Below are 16,974 nucleotides of genomic sequence, written 5' to 3'. Positions count from 1 at the left end.
CTATTTATTTTATATTTCAGATTAAAATGAACTATAAAATACCTCTAATTTCAACAGGTAACACCATGGTGGATCTAAGAGTCAATACAAGACCAGAACGTGAAAGACAACGACGTGCTGCTCGACTCGGACGGCCAAAACCAAAATTTATATTTTGGATCGTGAAAAGGTAACACTAAGTAAAATATATTATTTTATTGTTGTTAATTTAATGTGTTGTCAATTTTGATTAATTAGCTGTGTAGATGATTTACGTATACTTCTGTTTTTCGTTCAAAGAGATCACCTAGGGGCTAGGGCTGAAAGATGTCGATTCACTCATGCACCCGTTACGTTGTTTAACTCTATCCCTGATGCAAAGTTCGCCCCCAGCTACAATATCAAAACCCCCGCTTGGTTCATGAAAATAGATCGAAACCACTGGAGCTGATCCGACAATGCAGAATCAGTGCGTGTGCCGCGCTCTGAATTTGACTAACCGCAGGTAGACTAGACTAAACATTGCTAGTCAGCTGCTTGAGCTGTAAGCCCAATAGTGAATTTATATTGTTGCTTCGGAGAGTAATGCATGTATAGGATATACAGCATTTAATTGATTTTTGAAATAGTGATTCCAGTGCACATTATTTCAATTTTGCTGTCTGATATCTAAACAGGAGGAAATCATATCTCAGTGAATGTTGCACTACGATCTCTTCTGAGCAATTATTTAGAATGCACAAGCATACGTCAGCCCAACTAGGTCCACTTGCACCACGGTCTTTCCAATAAGAGAAACGCACAACTACTAGTGCGCGTGTGCCGCGCGCCAAGTTGTACATAGCGCAACTAGATACCGTGGGTCAGCTGCTGCTTGCGCTGTACTTTGAGCTTTCCTCGAATGGAAGTCGCGTCCATCGCAACGTGCACCGCCACACGAAGCGCGGCGGCCGGGGGACAAAGTCCACTCCCTAGTTGCTCTCACTCTCTTCTGGGCGCTAGCTATAAATCGCACCCATAACCTTGGAGCAAAGCACACCCACGATCCACTAATCTGGTGCTAGAAACCAACAGCTTCACGCACCAGCCGATCGAGCTGGTAGCAAAGGTAGACGATGATGGCTGATAAGCACGCTGCCCTCATCACCATGCTTGCGCTCCTCGCGCCAATGGCGTGCCAGGGCTTCACCACTTTCCCTATCCTCTGCTCGGGAGAGTGGGTTCGCCCAATAAAGAAAATCGTTCCAATCTTACGGTTTTTGGGTGACTTTGTCTGCCCTGATGGCTCGAGGCCCACCCCTATCCCTTCTCCAAGGCCCCCAAGCCCTGCTCCCACTGGAATAGGGCTTAGTGTCGGGTACTACAACAGCAGCTACTCGAATTACTCGTGCCCTAACGCGAAAACCATCGTCAAGAAGGCTGTGGAGGACGCCATCTACAGGGACGGGCGTGGCATTGGCGCAGGGCTCATTCATCTCTTCTTTCACGACTGCTTCGTTCGGGTATGATTCGTAACTTTCAAACTGATTGCATTGTTCACAGCATTTCTTTCCCGAAATGGCGGCAGCACGACGTACGGTCACTGCTCCCCGGGCCGTTCTCCAGCCTCGCCACGCTCGAGGCCAGCTTCGCCGCCCAGGGGCTCGACCCTGCCGACATGGTCACGCTCTCCGGCGCGCGCACCATCGGCCGCGCCCGCTGCGTCTTCATCTCCAACCGCTCGGACATGAACCAGACCCTCCCTCTGTATCGAAATGTTCGTCGTTGTTGACTTTTCCTTACAACATTTGACCATTCATCTTATTTAAAAATTTGTGGCAAATATACGAGAAGATAAATCATGCTTAAAATACCTTTGATGATAAAGTTAGTCACAAATAAAATAAATAATACACATAATTTTTTGAATAACATAACATCGTGACCAAAAGTCAATAGCGACAAATATTTTGATACGGAGGTAGCACATGTTTGCTCACTATTTGGTCGTTGTGTTTATCATGTACTCCCTTCGTTCTGAATTCTGAATTGTAAGTCCTTCCAATTTCTTGGAAAGTCAAATCTCTCAAGTTTAACCAGATTTATTCAATAACATTTATTATACCAAATAAGAACTATTAAATTTTTTATTAAATATAATTTCATAGTATATCTATTCGGTGCCATAAATCTTTGTAGTCCTCTCTATAATTTTGATCAAACATAAAATGATTTAACTCTCCAAGAAAGTTGGAATGACCTACAATTTGAAACGGAGGGAGTAATCGTAGAACATCCATGTATCATGCATTTTGCCCCCTTACAATGGACTTCGAATAATTCTAGTATTTCATTTCTTGACAGCAATGGTAATTTTGCCCCCTTACAATGGACTTCGAATAGCAGTGCTCATGCAAGTTTTCAAAAAAAAAAAAACACTGTGCGTGCCCCTTGCCGAGCATATAACAAACATTGCCGATCAACCGGTTAAGCTCATACGCTCCGATTGAATTCGCGGCCGTTGCGTGCGGGGACGGACATGCCCGCCACCACGTTCTCTTCCCGATCGACCAGGTGCAAAACAGCAAAAGGAAAGAAACCTAGTAGCACACGATTGAGTGGGAAGCGTTCGAGGCAGCCAACGTTCCTTTGCAACGGTCCGTTTCTGACGGGAAACAACACATGCCCACAAAACAAAAAAGGAAGAGAAACAACACGAGAGGGTGTTTCTTTCTTCAGAATCAAACAGTAGAAAAAGGCCCGATCCACATTTTCTTTTCCGGCCCGATGAATGTTGAGGTTACTGACAACATGGGCCGTTTATTCAAATATAAAAACACACCAGTATACATGGCTAACCGGGCCGCACGGCACGGCACTATGTGGCACGGTGGCTTAGCCGTGCCGTGCCGTGTAGTGCTGCCGTGCCGACATCTCAGCCCTACCACGGCCCTATGAGCGGTTAGCCGTGTCGTGCCGTGCTGTCGAGCACGGTAGCCCGGCGTGCCCGCGCCGGCCTGAGGTCGCGCCACCCGCTCCGTCGTCACCGCCGCCTGCGCTCGCGTAGTCACGTGGGAAAGACAGAGACGGGGAAGAGAATAGAGAGTGAGGAACTCTAGGGTTTCCACGATTATATATGACTCGACGTGAATCTAACGGCTCTGGTTTAGTTAGGGGATCCAACGACTAATATTTATCGAGCCAGCATAGTGCCGGCCCATAAGCGTGTTGTGCCCGTACCGGCACTGCAGGCCGAATAGGCGGCCCAGGCCCGGCACTAACGCCGTGCCGTGCCTGGCACTAGCACGATGGCTCACGGGCCGGGCCATGCTTCTTCGTGTCGTGCTTGGGCCGGCCCATCGAGTTAGTGCCAAATGGAAATCTATACACACCAGTGCCACCAACTCAATCAAGCGTTTCTGATGGGCCGTACTGCCTGGTTGAGACTTTTGCGTGGCTCCAAATCGGCCCAGATGAATGGAAGAGCATTCCTATCTCCTCCTTTTCGAACAGGATGAGTTGAGAGATCAGCTGGATCCAACCTCCATACAGTTCAGTTGTATTTTATGGTCGCATTAACAAGTTGATTATTCAGGGCCGCGTCGTCAACACCAAGCCCTATTTATCCCTTCTTCCATGGGCCAGCCATCTTGTATATACACACCCTTGACAAGAAAATATAATTAAGTTGTTCAGATCAGCATTAAACATATTTAGAAGATGAAATCTGAGTCATCATAATAGTGAAATTATAAATTTTAAATGGAATTGGTTATACATTCTGAAAGTACTTTTCACACTGAATGAAATCCATGTCTGACCGACCCGTATTTCTCACCGTGCACTTTAATTTGGATTCCAAGACCTACTAAAAAAAAGGATTCCAAGTGGCTTTAATTTGACCCATAACCTGGCGACTGTATTACTTTGGTTGAGCATGTTATCATGCTTTAAACAAAGCGCCTCCTGCAGGAGAACACATCATTTGCTTTGCGCCCCCCACCACCATATGCTTTGATTTAATCATATCGAATAAACTAGCAGCAAGTCAACCGTCCGCGCTGTGCCCCTGCCTAGATCTCACTCACCTACTCGCCATGTTCTCTATCGGTTGACTTGCACGGCTCACAACGTGCGCCTTCCAGAAAACATTCCCACTCCACCTCCCAACCGGGGCTATAAGACGTGGATGATAGCGACCATCAACTATTTGTCTCACTGCTCCGGTTTTGTTTCTCTCTCTAGCTCATGCTTCAGTACACTACACACTAGCCAGAAGTCAAAGCAGGAACAAGAGGATGGTGGCCGTTACGCTCCCTGCCATCCTCACAGTGCTCGCTTTGCTCGGTTCCGTCGCATGCCAAGGCGGCTACGGAGACGGCAACCCAGCGCCAGCGCCACAACCGCACGCTTACCCGCCGGCCAGACCACAACCGCCTCCTTCCCCTCCGACCACCTCACGGCCACCTTCATATCCTACGACGAGTCCAAATCCACCACCACCACCTAAGATCCTACAACCACTCACTTATCCTCCGACGAATTCGAATTCACCACCACCTAAACCCCCACGGCCACCCACCTATCCTCCAACGAATTCGAGCCCGCCACCACCTAAGACCCCACAGGCACCTGCCTATCCTCCGGCGAGTCCAAGTTCACCACCACCTAAGCCCACACAGCCACCTACCTATCCTCCAACAAGTCCGAGGTCACCACCACCTAAGGCTCCACAGCCACCCGCCTATCCTCCTATGAGTCCGAGCCCGAGTCCTCCACCTCCTAAGACCTCACAGCCACCCGCCTATCCTCCTACGAGTCCGAACCCACCACCACCTAAAGCCTCACAGCTACCCCTGTATCCTCCTACTAGTCCAAATCCACCACCACCTAAGGCCTCACAGTCACCCACCTATCCTCCGACAAGTTCGAGCCCACCACCACCTATTCTCACACCCCCACCCAGTCCAAGTGATGCTGAGAAGAAACTCAAGATCGGATACTACAAGAACAAATGTGATCATCACGTGGATGTGGAGGCTATCGTAAGGAAACATGTCGGAAGCTTCAACGATAGCATGAAAGCGGGGCTTATCCGCCTCTTCTTTCACGACTGCTTTACCCGGGTAAGATCTCGATCAAGCTAGACATCGGTTGCAATATTATGTATTACTGGTAGTAAATACATGCTTATGTTTATAAGTACTCAATTGCATTTTGATGCGCGGTGGTTCAGGGTTGCGATGCGTCCATTCTGCTCGATCCAACCAGCGACAACCAGCAGCCGGAGAAGTTCGGCATACCCAACTTCCCGAGCATGCGCGGCTACGAGGTGATCGACGCCGCCAAGGCGGAGCTCGAGGCGAAATGCCCCGGCAAGGTCTCGTGCGCGGACATCGTCGCCTTCGCCGCCCGCGACGCGTCCTACTTCCTCAGCGGCGGCGGCATCAACTTCGACATGCCCGCGGGCCGCTACGACGGCAACGTGTCCCTGGCCAGCGAGACCCTCCCCAACCTGCCGCCGCCGTTCGCCGGCCTCCAGCAGCTCGAGAAGATGTTCGCCGACAAAGGGCTCGACAGCTTCGACATGGTGACGCTCTCCGGCGCGCACAGCATCGGGCGCTCCCACTGCTCGTCCTTCAGCCGCGACCGCCTCCCTCCCAGCGCCACCTCCGACATGGACCCGGCGTTCGCCGCCGGGCTGCAGGCTAACTGCTCGTCGGCGAACGGCGCCGACAACACGGTGGTGGAGGACCACGAGACCCCCGACGTCCTGGACAACCAGTACTACCAGAACGTGCTCGACCGCAAGGTCCTCTTCACGTCGGACGCCGCGCTCACCTCCAAGGACATGACCAACAACCTGGTGCGTGTCTACGCGATCTTTCCGTGGCTGTGGCAGCAGAAGTTCGAAGAAGCCATGGTGAAGATGAGCCGCATCGAGGTCAAGACAGCCGCCACCGGGGAGATCAGGAGGACGTGCCGCGCCGTCAACAGCAAGCCGTGATCAGATGGCCGGCCGTAGTGCGCGTGCCTGGTGATGAATTAACTCTGACGCTGTTTTATCTACTTTTCCCCCTAATTTTGATCCGTTCTATTGTTGCGCTTGTGCTGTAACAAAATGGTTGTTTTCTTGGAATTCATTATAGGGTATTAATTGTTTTCTACGGTGTTATGGTCAGATCTTGGCAGTATTTTATCATACTCGACAGGTACTCCATGTGTCTGCATCGGTCAGGCTACTACTAGGGAAATAGAGCAGACTGTACTGTCGATGCGTGTGCATCGACCCAAGTTATACATCCGCAGGGAAATATCATTGTTGTCCGAAGCAGGAAAATGTGTCGCACGGCACGTCGATTCGCTAGACATGGTAGGGTGCTTACTGCTAATTGGAGTCCTAATAATTCTGGACGCAGGAATTTCAAGAGAAATGGTTTAATCCTGCAGGAATCAGTAAAACTCACTCTCGTTTTGCGAAGGATTTTTAAGTTTGCTGAAATCCAACAGTTTAATTTAGGACGCAAGAATTTCAATAGAAATAGTCTAATCCTGCAGGAATCAGTAAAACTCATTTTCCACTTAAAACCCCTTCAGAAAACTTTAAAATCCCCTTGTTAGGCAGAAATGAATGAGAGTCCGGTAGGCCGTAGGCCCATGTCATCTGATCGGTCTGTCCACACACAGTCCACACAGTAAGATCATGGGCTTATTGTCGGGTATAAGGCCCAGGCCGGGAAAATGCTATACCTGTTGGGCCACGTTTTCAACCAGGATGGACTCGCCTTGAATCCATTCCTTCCCCCACCCCCAATAGGAACTTGGCGCCTAGATGCAAGCATGGATGACAAGTTAACAAGGGATTTGCAAAATGTAAGTATGTTTACAGGTCGAAATGTTTTTACCAGGAGTCAATACCTGAGCTAAGCTAATTACACGTGAGTATATTTGAACGTGTAAAATGTTTACATGTGCCGAATTAGTAATTTGAAAATACATGCAGCAAATTAGTAAGCATATGAGCTCTGAATTTCTGAAGCGTATAAGTTTTGTTTCCTTGCTGATGAATGAAGATTGTTGTAAATATTATTAGTGATATCGTTTCAGTACCAGCTGGAATCTCAAATGGTAGTACAATCAAATTTGCACCATATAAATGCAACAAAATAATGAAGCAACATTAGGGGAAATTAAAGTGTAAAGAATTGAAAATGAAAAAAAATAGCACAGTGAGCAGGAGCGTAGCCGCGTAGTATTCTCTCGATCTCACACGTCAGGTTCGAAGGTGCACCCGCCCTCGGTCATCTGAGGGTAGTTCCGACCATCAATCAGCCGGAGTATGGGTTGTTGATGAAGCCGCACACCTTCCTGATCTCCCCATTGGCGGCGGTCTTGACCTCGACGGCGCCCATCTTCACCATGGCCTCCCCGAACTTGCGCTGCCACAGCTTCGGAGAGATGGCGGCCGCGTACACCAGTGGGATCGTCTCGTTCGACTTGAGGAGCGCGGCGTCCGACGCGAAGAGCACCTTGCGGTTGATCACGTTCATGTAGTACTCGTTGTCCAGCTGGTCGGGGGTCTTGTAGTCCTGCGCCACCAAGTTGTCGGAGCCGGTCGGCGACGTGCAGTTGGCCTTGAGCTTGGCGGCGAGCGTGCGGTCCATGTCCGAGGTGTTGCTGAGGCGGTCGGGGAAGGAGGAGCAGTGGGAGCTGCCGATGCTGTGCGCGCCGGAGAGTGCGACCATGTCGACGGTGTCGAGCCCCTTGGCGGCGAACATGGCCTTGAGGCGCGGGACGTCGGCGAACGGCGGGGGCAGGTTGGGGAGGGTCTTGCTGGCGAGGGACACGTTGCCGTCGTAGCGGCCCGCGGGCATGGCGAAGCTGATGGCGCTGCCGCTGAGGAAGTAGCTGGCGTCGCGGCCGGCGAAGGCGACGATGTCAGCGCAGGACACGACGCCAGGGCACTCCGCCTCGAGCTTTGCCTTCGCCGCGTCGATGACCTCGAAGCCGCGCAGGCTCAGGTTCGGGATGCCCAGCATCTCCGGCTGCCGGTTGGCGTCGGTCGGCTTCAGCAGAACGGAGGCGTCGCAGCCCTGATGAACACGTCCCGATGGATCGAGTAAATACATTGTCAGCTGGATAAAGTATACTTGCTGATCAAAATACAGGAAACTACTGATTGTGATCTTACCTCGACGAAGCAGTCGTGGAAGAACATGCGGACGAGCCCTGCTTTGATGCTAGCGTTGGCGCCGCGCACGGCCTCCCTCACGACGCCTTCCGCTCCGGGGCACTTGCCGTCGTAGTATCCGACCCTGAGCCCGGCGGCCGGCGGGCTAGGTGTGGGAGGAGGAGAAGAATAAGGGGGTGGGCTCGGTGTCGGAGGATAGGTGGGTGGGCTCGGTGTCGGAGGATAAGTGGGTGGGCTCGGCGTCGGAGGATAAGTGGGTGGCGGCGGCGGGGTGGGGTTGCCGTCGCCATAGCCGTAGCCGCCGTAGCCGGATTGGCACGACACGGAGCCGAGCAGCGCGAGTACGGTGAGAACGGCGAGCTTAGCGGCCATCCTTGGTTAGTTCTTCCTCTGCCAAGTCTTCTGTGTGTTCTCGAGTGCTAATCGACTCGAGAGGCAAGGACTGCTGGGATGAAGAGGAGTTGCTGTGTTCCATGTCAATTTATAGCCACGTACGGCACGGCCTGGAGGAAGGTGGTGCTGACTGCTGTACTCGGAATGTTTGGAGCGCACGTCGCGACGTGCAAAGCGGTGCGAGTCAACCGGGGGGACATGGCAACAACGCAAGCACGGCTGCGACAAAGTTGACCTGCTGCTAATTTCCCCGATTAATTAAGCACGGTGACGCTGATTCTGCGAGGGAGTACATAATTTGACTTGTGGTTAATTTGGGTACGGTACTCCATGTTTTTTCTATCTGCAAATAAACAGCTAGTGTTTCAGATGATAATTTTGCTACATATATCATATGCAGCTGTAGGATTGAATCTGTTTAGATTATTACTAGACGCAGCTATCGGAGTGCGCTTTGGTCCGGGATGTCTCCCGTTCATCAGGCTGCTTGCGGTACAGAATTTGTCAATTGTCGTCGGTGCGTGCATCCGTACATGCATCCATGTAGTATGTTCTAATCCTGCCGTGTTTTTTTCTTGGTCCATCTAGCCTGTTGTATTGTATTCTAGAATGTAGATCATCCCATCCATTCTCTCCTTTGTATTTTATGGTGGTGAGCATCGTAAGGGTATATAAGGTAAGAAAAATTTAACTATTTTGCGACTCACTCACTTACTCCCTCTGTCTAAAAAAAAATACAATTCTAACTATATATTTTCCAAAAAAAATTCTAGCTATGTATTTTCCAAAAAATTAGTTACAATCCAGATACATAACTAAAATTGCATTCTTGCATTCTTTGTGAAGTAACACATAAAATTTTAGCCTCGCTGATCGGCGGGGCATGAACGCCACTATGCAGCCATTCTCCTCTACCGGATTCTATGCTTGGCGCATGGAGCAACGGCCTCTTGATGGCTTCGCGGTTTCCATCTGGCAAAACATTGCCATTCCACGATGTGAGCACTTCCTATGGCTGGTGCATCATCACCGCCTCCCTTCGGCTGCATTGTTGCATCACCGGAACATTGTGGAATCAGCCGCTTGTGCCTTCTGCGACGCCTACGAAGATCAACACCACCTCTTGTTGCGCTGTCCAAGAGCGGTTGCTGTTTGGCGAGCTATTGGTTGGGTTGCTGCCCCGCACTTGATCTCCTACCGCGACCTGTGAACTCTTGCTGATCTGCTTGACGACACTGCCCCGGTGGCATGCTCGGCAGTCATCACGGCGATTCTTTGGAACATCTGGAAAGCAAGAAATGCCCTGGTGTTCAATATCATTTACATTGATATGTCCACAACGCTCCATAATGCTGCAACGGATCTATGCTTATGGGCACACAGTGCAAGTCACTCGTAGACTCCTCCTTTCTCAAGACGCGGTCTTAATCGGTTGTAATTTAGATTACCTTTTTTTTTTTTGCCTCTCTTGATCCCATTGCTTATTAACACAATATTCAGACTGGCTTTTCGCTTGCCGTAGTTCCTTAAAGAAATTTGCTTTTGTGGAGTAACACATAAAATTTTGCTTATACCTGGTTACAATTGATTTTTTGCTTATACTAAAATTCCAAGTGCTACATATTGGTAATTACACACACATAAAGTGAATACAATTAGAGTGCTAGAGCCTCTTAGGTCATTCTCAATACTAAGTGTCATATGAGTTTCATTATCATTAAATGGCATGCCACATATTCAAAAGTGATGACATGGCATGTAATTTATAAGGAAATAAAATAATACATTTTCATAGGGATGAAACTTGATGTATACGGTTACCAAAAGCCTTGAAGCATGTATGAAACTCCGTTGAGAGGATTTGAATTTCATCTAAACCCATATCAACAACTCCCATGGTCACTTGTATGAAATTTTAAATGAAATGCTAACATATAAAAACGTGAATCGAAACTTAGCAACTCTCATTCCCATTGGGTCAGTTATATGAGATACTAACATATATATATGAGATACTAACATATGAAATCGTGAAGCGAAACTTTGCAAAACCGTGAAGCGAAACTTTGCATTGAAAGAGAGAAGCAAAACTTTGCATTGAGAGCAAACGGTGAAGTGAAACTTTGCATCCGAAATTTTACGAAACCGAAACTTTACAAAACCGTGAAGCGAGATTTTCATAAAGCGAGACTTTATATTGAAAGAGATCTAAACCGTGAAGTGAAACTTTGCATTGAAAGAGATCTAAACCGTGAAGCGAAACTTGACCACGAAATGCATTAAGAGACCGAGACCAGCTAGGCATGGCACGATCTTCTAAATAACATATTCATTTATCTTATATTATATTATTTATATTATATTATTTATGATTATAAGTTATATTGTTTATATTACATTATTTATGGTTATAAACTTATAATCATAGTAAAGTTATAAACTTTATATTGTAATCATTTATCTTATATAACTATAATCATTTAATATTGTAATCATTTATCTTATATAACTATAATCATTTATCTTGTTTATGGTTATAAACTTATAATCATTATAATCATTGTAAATCCAACAATATAAACTTTACATTTAAATTTACAAACTTTACATTGTAAAAATTGCAAAGTTTAAATCGCGTGTGCGTTCCGAATGACACTCGAAAATCGCATTTTTGGAAATCACGCGATGAAACCCTCACGCGGTGAAACCTTACACTGTCCGCAATACGGCAAAAGCTAAGGGGTAAGGGCGCATGCACATCCACTCCATCGTCGGAACAGGGGACACTTTAACATTGCAACCACGCAGACACCGAGACACGTACACCCGGACGTGTACATGACGCGTCCAGTCACGCGTACAGTACTGGCCGGTCCAGGCACGCAAGACAAGACATACCAACCGAGACATGTTCGGCACGGCTATACTGCCGGGTGGAACACAGAATTCCAAAGGCACGACACGTTACATTACATCAAGTCCAGGTACTACTACTGACGCCACCTCTGCTCGGGGGTGGCATCATGACACTGGCATACATACAGTGATACAGAGCGCCAGCAAGTACACTAGTAGAGTAGAGTAGTATAGCTCGGAGACACCAGCAGATCACACAAAAGACGGCAAGAGACGCCGGCCGAGCAAGAGACGGCCACCGAACCAGCCTAAACTGCGCGCAGCACCGTCCGTCCGTCTTGCTGGACGGCGGCGACGGGCCTTGTCGCCTAGACCTTGGTGAAGCGGAGGTACCCCTTCTTGGATGGCAGGTCTGCGGTCTCGAACCCGTCGGGGAACAGCTTCCTGGCCTCCTCGTCGGAGACGCTGGGCCCGATGACGACGCGGTCGCCGGGCTTCCAGTTGGCGGGTGTGGCCACCTTCCCCTTGTGCCTTGCCGCCGTGAGCAGCGAGTCCACTGCCCGGAGCACCTCGTCCATGTTCCGCCCCGTGCACGCCGGGTACAGGAAGCTCAGCTTCACCGTCCGGTCGGGCCCGACGATGTGGAGCGTGCGGGAAGGGAGGTTCACCCCCTGCGCGTCCTTCTCGTCCGGGTCCACCATGTTGAGCTGCTTGATCGCCGACCGGTCAGGGTCCGCCAGGATCGGGTACGTCAGGTTCGTCCCCGGCTTGTAGGCCTCGATGTCCTTGATCCACTCCTTGTGGGACGCCACGTCGTCGCAGGAGATGCCCAGCAGCTTCACGCCACGCTTCTTGAACTCCTGCGCGTACCCCGCCATCGCCGCCATCTCCGTCGTGCACACCGGGGTGAAGTCAGCTGCAGATTGTTGGTACACGGAGCAAAAAGGAATGAGTGGACTCCAAAAACATAGCCAAGAGAAGCACGGAGCGAAGGATTAGGCCTCTATGGAGGCAGGAAGATAGCATACCGGGATGGGAGAAGATGATGACGTAGCCGTCGCCGATGAAGTCGTGGATGCGGATTCGGCCATGGGTGGAGTCCAGCTCCAGGTTGGGGACGGTGTCGCCGATGGTAAGGCCCGGCATGGTGGTGGACGGACGAGACGATCGATGCTTCGAGGCGCGCTGCTTGCCTGCTACCACTGGCCACACAAAGCTACAGCTACAAAGCTTGCCTCCAATTCCAAGCAGGGCGGCACTGGCCGCATTTGTAGGAGAGGTCGATGACGGGCTCGGTGGAGAAGTGGCACCGAGGCGAAGTGCATGGGCGCCGCGTAGGTGGCTTCGTGTCAGCTGCCTCAGGCTGCTGCGTTTAGTATGCTTGACCTGCCCCCACCCAAACTGGTATAGCGTCAGAGTTCGGAGCCAGCTGGCAGCTTCAGAGCGGCATTTGGTTTGTTCTGGAGATGGGCCGTCTGCAGCTCGGTGGCCTAGTCCGTGGGAACTTTTGGGATCAGCTGAGTTTCCGGCCCAGTAAAAATTCAGTCGAGCATTCGAGCGTAGAGTGACTTTCGGCCACTTTCCTCGTTCAACGAAGCACCACCCACGCCAACACAAATGTCACGTTATACACGCAACTCTTTTTTAAAAGGAAAAGCTATAGCTAAAAAAAACGTTATACACGCAAGACACAACTCTGCCTGCACACTGCCTGCCTATCCCATGCGAAGCTTGTGTTCTGCATATGTTTTTATCCTTTCTTGACGTTACCGATGACCAACGATTCAGTTTCAGTACCAGGCAAAGCCCAAGACTTGTCATCGAGGGCCTCTGCCCCTCCCTGTCTTCGCCACCGCCATGACCAGGAACGAGTTGATCAATGGGTAGCACGGACCAGCATTGCGGTTCGACGAAGAAGAACAAAAAAAGTCACTTGGTTGAAGGATGAAGACGGCCGCTGAACCATCCAATTTGGATCTTATTACACGTAAGATGCATCGCCTCGAAATTGTCTTTTTTCAGATGCCCGAAAAGTAAGCTCGCCCACTTTTGTAACATTTTTTTACGCTTTTTTGATGTTGCAGATAACCAAACGGTCGGCATCAGGCGAACGCCAAGACGTCCAGCACTCTACCGAACAAAAGCAGCACTCCGTACTCACTGACGCAGAAGCAGAACCTTCGGTAGCAATGGACAATGGAGTCCACGCAAGCACATCCTTTTATTCACTCAGCAACGAAACAAAAGCGTCCCCAACAACATCATTATTCCAATCAAGCTTATTACAATCACAAGTCACTGAAAAGTGAAAAAGCGACCGCCATCACCATCGTTCATCAACTCAGACGTCGCAAGTGAGCCAGAGCGGCTCGTCGAACTGGCCCATCGGGTCCTCCCCGGCGGGCGCGCCCAGCGACATCGCCTCCACCCCGAGCCCGGCGCTCGAGGGCCCCCACGCCGGCGTCCCGTTCTCGTAGGCGTTGCAGGTGAGCCGCTGGAGCCCCGACCCGTCCAGCCGGCACACGTACAGGTCCCCGTACGGCTGGAACTGGTTGGGCCCCGACACCGGCTCCGCCATCACGCCGCCGAGGTTCGCCGTGAACAGCAGCCACCGCGAGTCCGGGCTGAAGCACACGTGGTTGATCCGCTCCTTGTCCGCCTCCGCGCTGCCCTCGGGTCCGGCCACGTACACGCGCCGCAGCCCGGAGCCGTCGGGCCGCACCAGGTAGATGCTGAACACGGCCGGGTTCGCCGGGTCGTGCCGATTCGACGAGAACGCGATCAGGCTCCCGTCGGGGGACCAGCTCGGCATCGTGTCGATCCACTCGCCCTCCGTCAGCCGCCGGACGGCGGCGCCGCCGCCCTCCTCCTCCTCGCCGCGCGCCGTGTCGATCACGTACAGGTTCTTGTGCCCCGTGCGGCCGGACCGGAACACCAGCCACCGCCCGCAGGGGGACACCGCCGGGAACGCGTCGTTGCCGGCCTCGGGGCGGGTGAGCGCCCTCACCGTCGCCGCGCTCACCTCCTTGCGGTCGTCGGTGAGCTCGCTCGGGTCGAACTCCACCCGCGCGATCCGGACCGTCGCTTTCGGGGTCTCGAAGATGGGGCCCGCGGAGGTGAACACGACCCCGCGCTCGGTGGGGCTCCACGTGGTGAAGAACAAGCTGGGCTCCTTGCTGATCGTCCACCGCCTGGTGCCGTCGGAACGGAGCACCATGACGCCCGGCGTCGCGAAGAAGTCGCCGTTCACGGCGATGTGCGACGCGTCGGGCGAGAAGGACGGGAACGTGCCGTTCACGCGGAGCATCCGGATGGACCTCACAGGGCTCCGCACCGGCTGCAGGTAGGGGACCACCGAGTCGCCAGTAGCGCCGGCGCCGCGGAACCGGTGGTACCCGAGGCGACTGCCGGACGGCGAGAAGAAGGGGTTGTAGTGGTGGAGGTCCGGGTTGAGGAGCTCGGTGAGCGGGGAGAAGCGCTCGGTCTCGAGGTCGAACAGCTCGATGTGCCGCTGCGCGCGGTCCTTCCGCCGCGTCGCGACTGCGATCCAGCGGCCCCCACCTCGGCCGGCCGCGGCGGGGGTGAAGCAGTGGAGCCCCAGCGGCGTCACGCGGCGCTCACCGTCGCCGGTGGGCTCGAGGGTGTCCGGCGAGAGGTCCACCCGGAACACGCTCCACCACCCGTCGTCGGCGACGCGGTGGAAGAAGAGCGTGCGCTCCCCGTGCCAGGTCGGCCACCCGCCCCGCCCCGCGACCACGACGCGGCGCGCCGGGTCGGCGGCGCGGAACACGGCGATCTCCGTCTCCAGGACCCGGAAGTCGAACGCCCAGGGCCGGTCCCCGTACGACGCGACTGCGACGAGCTCCCCCGACGCCGACACGGCGGGGCTCATGTCCACGACGCCCCTCGGGGTGACCCGCTCCACCGCCCCGCCCTCGCCGCCCAGTCCCGCCGCGTGCACCGCCGCCCAGCTCCGGAACGGCCGGTCCGGCTTCTCGTGCGCGGAGACGAAGTACACCCGCCCGCCCCGCACCGTGGGGCGGTCGTGGAACAGGCTGCCCTCGGCCGCCGGGAGCGGCTCGGGGCGCTCGGACCCTGGTCTGGAAAGGAACAGGCTCGCCGCGCCCGTCCGCTCGGAGACGAACGCGACCGCGTCGCCGGCGTCGTCGGCGAACTGGGCGTTGAAGTTGACGGACACGCCGTCCGTGTGCCGCCGCTCGTCGAGCTTCTTCGCGTCGGGGACATCGTCCGGGGCCGCCGGCGGCACGGCGACGGAGAAGACGTCGAAGCCGAAGCTGGAGACGCCGACGGAGGCGAAGACGATTGTGCCCGTGGGCTCCATCGGGGCTTGGGAAGCGACTGGTGGATGCTCCTTGTTCGTTTGTGTGATGGACACGACTGACGGTGCGCGCGAGCCGCGAGCTGAGCTGTGAGTAAAGTGACGTGGTGTGTGCCCATATTTGTAGGTTGGTGGTGGGGCCCACGTGGGGAAACGATTATCTGCTTGGGACGTGGTGGACTATTGGAGTGGTTTGTCGGGGCACTGCAGTGACGGAGCTGAGCCACATGTGGTGGCGGGGTGTGAACGAGCGTGTGGCGAAAGGAATCTGTGGATCACGTAGCCGTGCACGATCCGATCACTCGATCACGCCTGCGGGTAGAGCGTATCCTCTGCAGCTCGCGACAGCGGCCCACCGGCCACGTCAGTAGAGAAAAAACAATACTCTATCGTGTAGCACCATAAAAAAAATTGCAAACGAGTTCGCATGCATAGCATGGTCCTAATCACGCCGCCAGAATGTGTAATTTATGGGTAGAGAAAGGTAATTAGCTTCTACGAAACTGCTGTGGTTAGAGAGCGTGTTACCACTATGCTGGAGCCTGGAGGACGTGTAAAGTCAAGCGAGCGATGCTCTAAACATAACATGGGACTCCACGAGCAGAGTGTACCTGACTCGAAAGGGAGGAAAGTTCATGGGTAGGCGTGAACGCAGACGAGCAACAAGCATGGCATGGTTGGCAGATTCGAGTTTTGGTCGAGGCACAATCCTACATCGTTTGAGAGCTTGCTTGCCAAGAAACGTTTTCGCAATCACGGTGTGTGCTTGCTCATCATCTGTTAGACCATCCCCACGTTAGGCCAAGAAGCTTTTCCGTAATCAGTGTTCGCCTATGCTCCCTAAGGCCTGGTTTGGTTTCCTACTTATTTTTAGCACCCGTCACATCGAATATTTAGATACTAATTAGAAGTATTAAACGTAGATTATTTACAAAATCCATTACATAAGTGGAGGCTAAACGACGAGATGATCTATTAAGCCTAATTAGTCCATAATTTGACAATGTGTTGCTACAGTAAATATTGCTAATGATGGATTAATTAGGCTTAATAGATTCATCTCGCCGTTTAGCCTCCACTTATATAATGGGTTTTGTAAATAGTCTACATTTAATACTCCTAATTAGTATCTAAACATTCGATGTGACACAAAGTAACCAAACGCCCTAGAGTAGACCACGCACACGCAGAGACTTCAGCGTTTGTGAGACCCAGAGACGAGATGATCTTGCTGATC

The 16,974-nt window shown here is 52.2% G+C and overlaps 4 protein-coding genes across 5 annotated transcripts; 1 reads left to right on the top strand and 3 right to left on the bottom strand.

The window, feature by feature from the left end:
- Positions 1 to 69: 69 nt before the first annotated feature.
- On the top strand, positions 70 to 6,139 carry LOC117843280 (peroxidase 2). 2 transcript variants are annotated; one of them, XM_072291666.1, is made up of 2 exons: positions 70 to 1,481; positions 5,195 to 6,139. In XM_072291666.1, the coding sequence occupies exons 1-2, from the start codon at positions 1,095 to 1,097 to the stop codon at positions 5,963 to 5,965; spliced, it is 1,158 nt and encodes a 385-aa protein (XP_072147767.1). In that variant the 5' UTR covers positions 70 to 1,094; the 3' UTR covers positions 5,966 to 6,139. The 2 variants fall into 2 exon arrangements, with proteins under 2 accessions (XP_072147767.1, XP_034579738.1); XM_034723847.2 differs by lacking the exon at positions 70 to 1,481 and adding an exon at positions 4,138 to 5,084.
- An 883-nt stretch (positions 6,140 to 7,022) lies between these two features.
- Positions 7,023 to 8,595, bottom strand: LOC117843221 (peroxidase 2). Its single transcript, XM_034723784.2, has 2 exons — positions 8,150 to 8,595; positions 7,023 to 8,051 (listed from the first exon to the last, which is right to left on the bottom strand). The coding sequence occupies exons 1-2, from the start codon at positions 8,519 to 8,521 to the stop codon at positions 7,287 to 7,289; spliced, it is 1,137 nt and encodes a 378-aa protein (XP_034579675.1). The 5' UTR covers positions 8,522 to 8,595; the 3' UTR covers positions 7,023 to 7,286.
- A 2,852-nt stretch (positions 8,596 to 11,447) lies between these two features.
- LOC117845850 (1-Cys peroxiredoxin PER1) lies at positions 11,448 to 12,693 on the bottom strand. Its single transcript, XM_034726934.2, has 2 exons — positions 12,427 to 12,693; positions 11,448 to 12,314 (listed from the first exon to the last, which is right to left on the bottom strand). Exons 1-2 carry the CDS (start codon positions 12,542 to 12,544, stop codon positions 11,767 to 11,769), a joined length of 666 nt encoding a protein of 221 aa, XP_034582825.1. The 5' UTR covers positions 12,545 to 12,693; the 3' UTR covers positions 11,448 to 11,766.
- Positions 12,694 to 13,577: 884 nt separating this feature from the next.
- Positions 13,578 to 15,815, bottom strand: LOC117844489 (uncharacterized). Its single transcript, XM_034725185.2, has one exon. The coding sequence runs from the start codon at positions 15,738 to 15,740 to the stop codon at positions 13,740 to 13,742; it is 2,001 nt and encodes a 666-aa protein (XP_034581076.1). The 5' UTR covers positions 15,741 to 15,815; the 3' UTR covers positions 13,578 to 13,739.
- Positions 15,816 to 16,974: the final 1,159 nt, after the last annotated feature.

The sequence above is a fragment of the Setaria viridis genome, chromosome 2, assembly GCF_005286985.2.
Source record: "Setaria viridis chromosome 2, Setaria_viridis_v4.0, whole genome shotgun sequence".
Taxonomy (NCBI): domain Eukaryota; kingdom Viridiplantae; phylum Streptophyta; class Magnoliopsida; order Poales; family Poaceae; genus Setaria; species Setaria viridis.
Note: the sequence above shows the minus strand (reverse complement) of the source record. Positions and strands in the feature narration are given on the sequence as shown.

What these genes read in the sequence shown, in the direction of transcription:
- LOC117843280 (XM_034723847.2), top strand. Translation starts at nt 4,257, where the DNA reads ATGGTGGCCGTTACGCTCCCTGCCATCCTCACAGTGCTCGCTTTGCTC. An exon ending in TTCACGACTGCTTTACCCGG is followed by an intron (nt 5,085 to 5,194) that starts GTAAGATCTCGA and finishes GCGGTGGTTCAG; the next exon opens with GGTTGCGATGCGTCCATTCT.
- LOC117843221 (XM_034723784.2), bottom strand. Translation starts at nt 8,521, where the DNA reads ATGGCCGCTAAGCTCGCCGTTCTCACCGTACTCGCGCTGCTCGGCTCC. An exon ending in TCCACGACTGCTTCGTCGAG is followed by an intron (nt 8,052 to 8,149) that starts GTAAGATCACAA and finishes CGTGTTCATCAG; the next exon opens with GGCTGCGACGCCTCCGTTCT.
- LOC117845850 (XM_034726934.2), bottom strand. Translation starts at nt 12,544, where the DNA reads ATGCCGGGCCTTACCATCGGCGACACCGTCCCCAACCTGGAGCTGGAC. An exon ending in CATCATCTTCTCCCATCCCG is followed by an intron (nt 12,315 to 12,426) that starts GTATGCTATCTT and finishes AACAATCTGCAG; the next exon opens with CTGACTTCACCCCGGTGTGC.
- LOC117844489 (XM_034725185.2), bottom strand. Translation starts at nt 15,740, where the DNA reads ATGGAGCCCACGGGCACAATCGTCTTCGCCTCCGTCGGCGTCTCCAGC.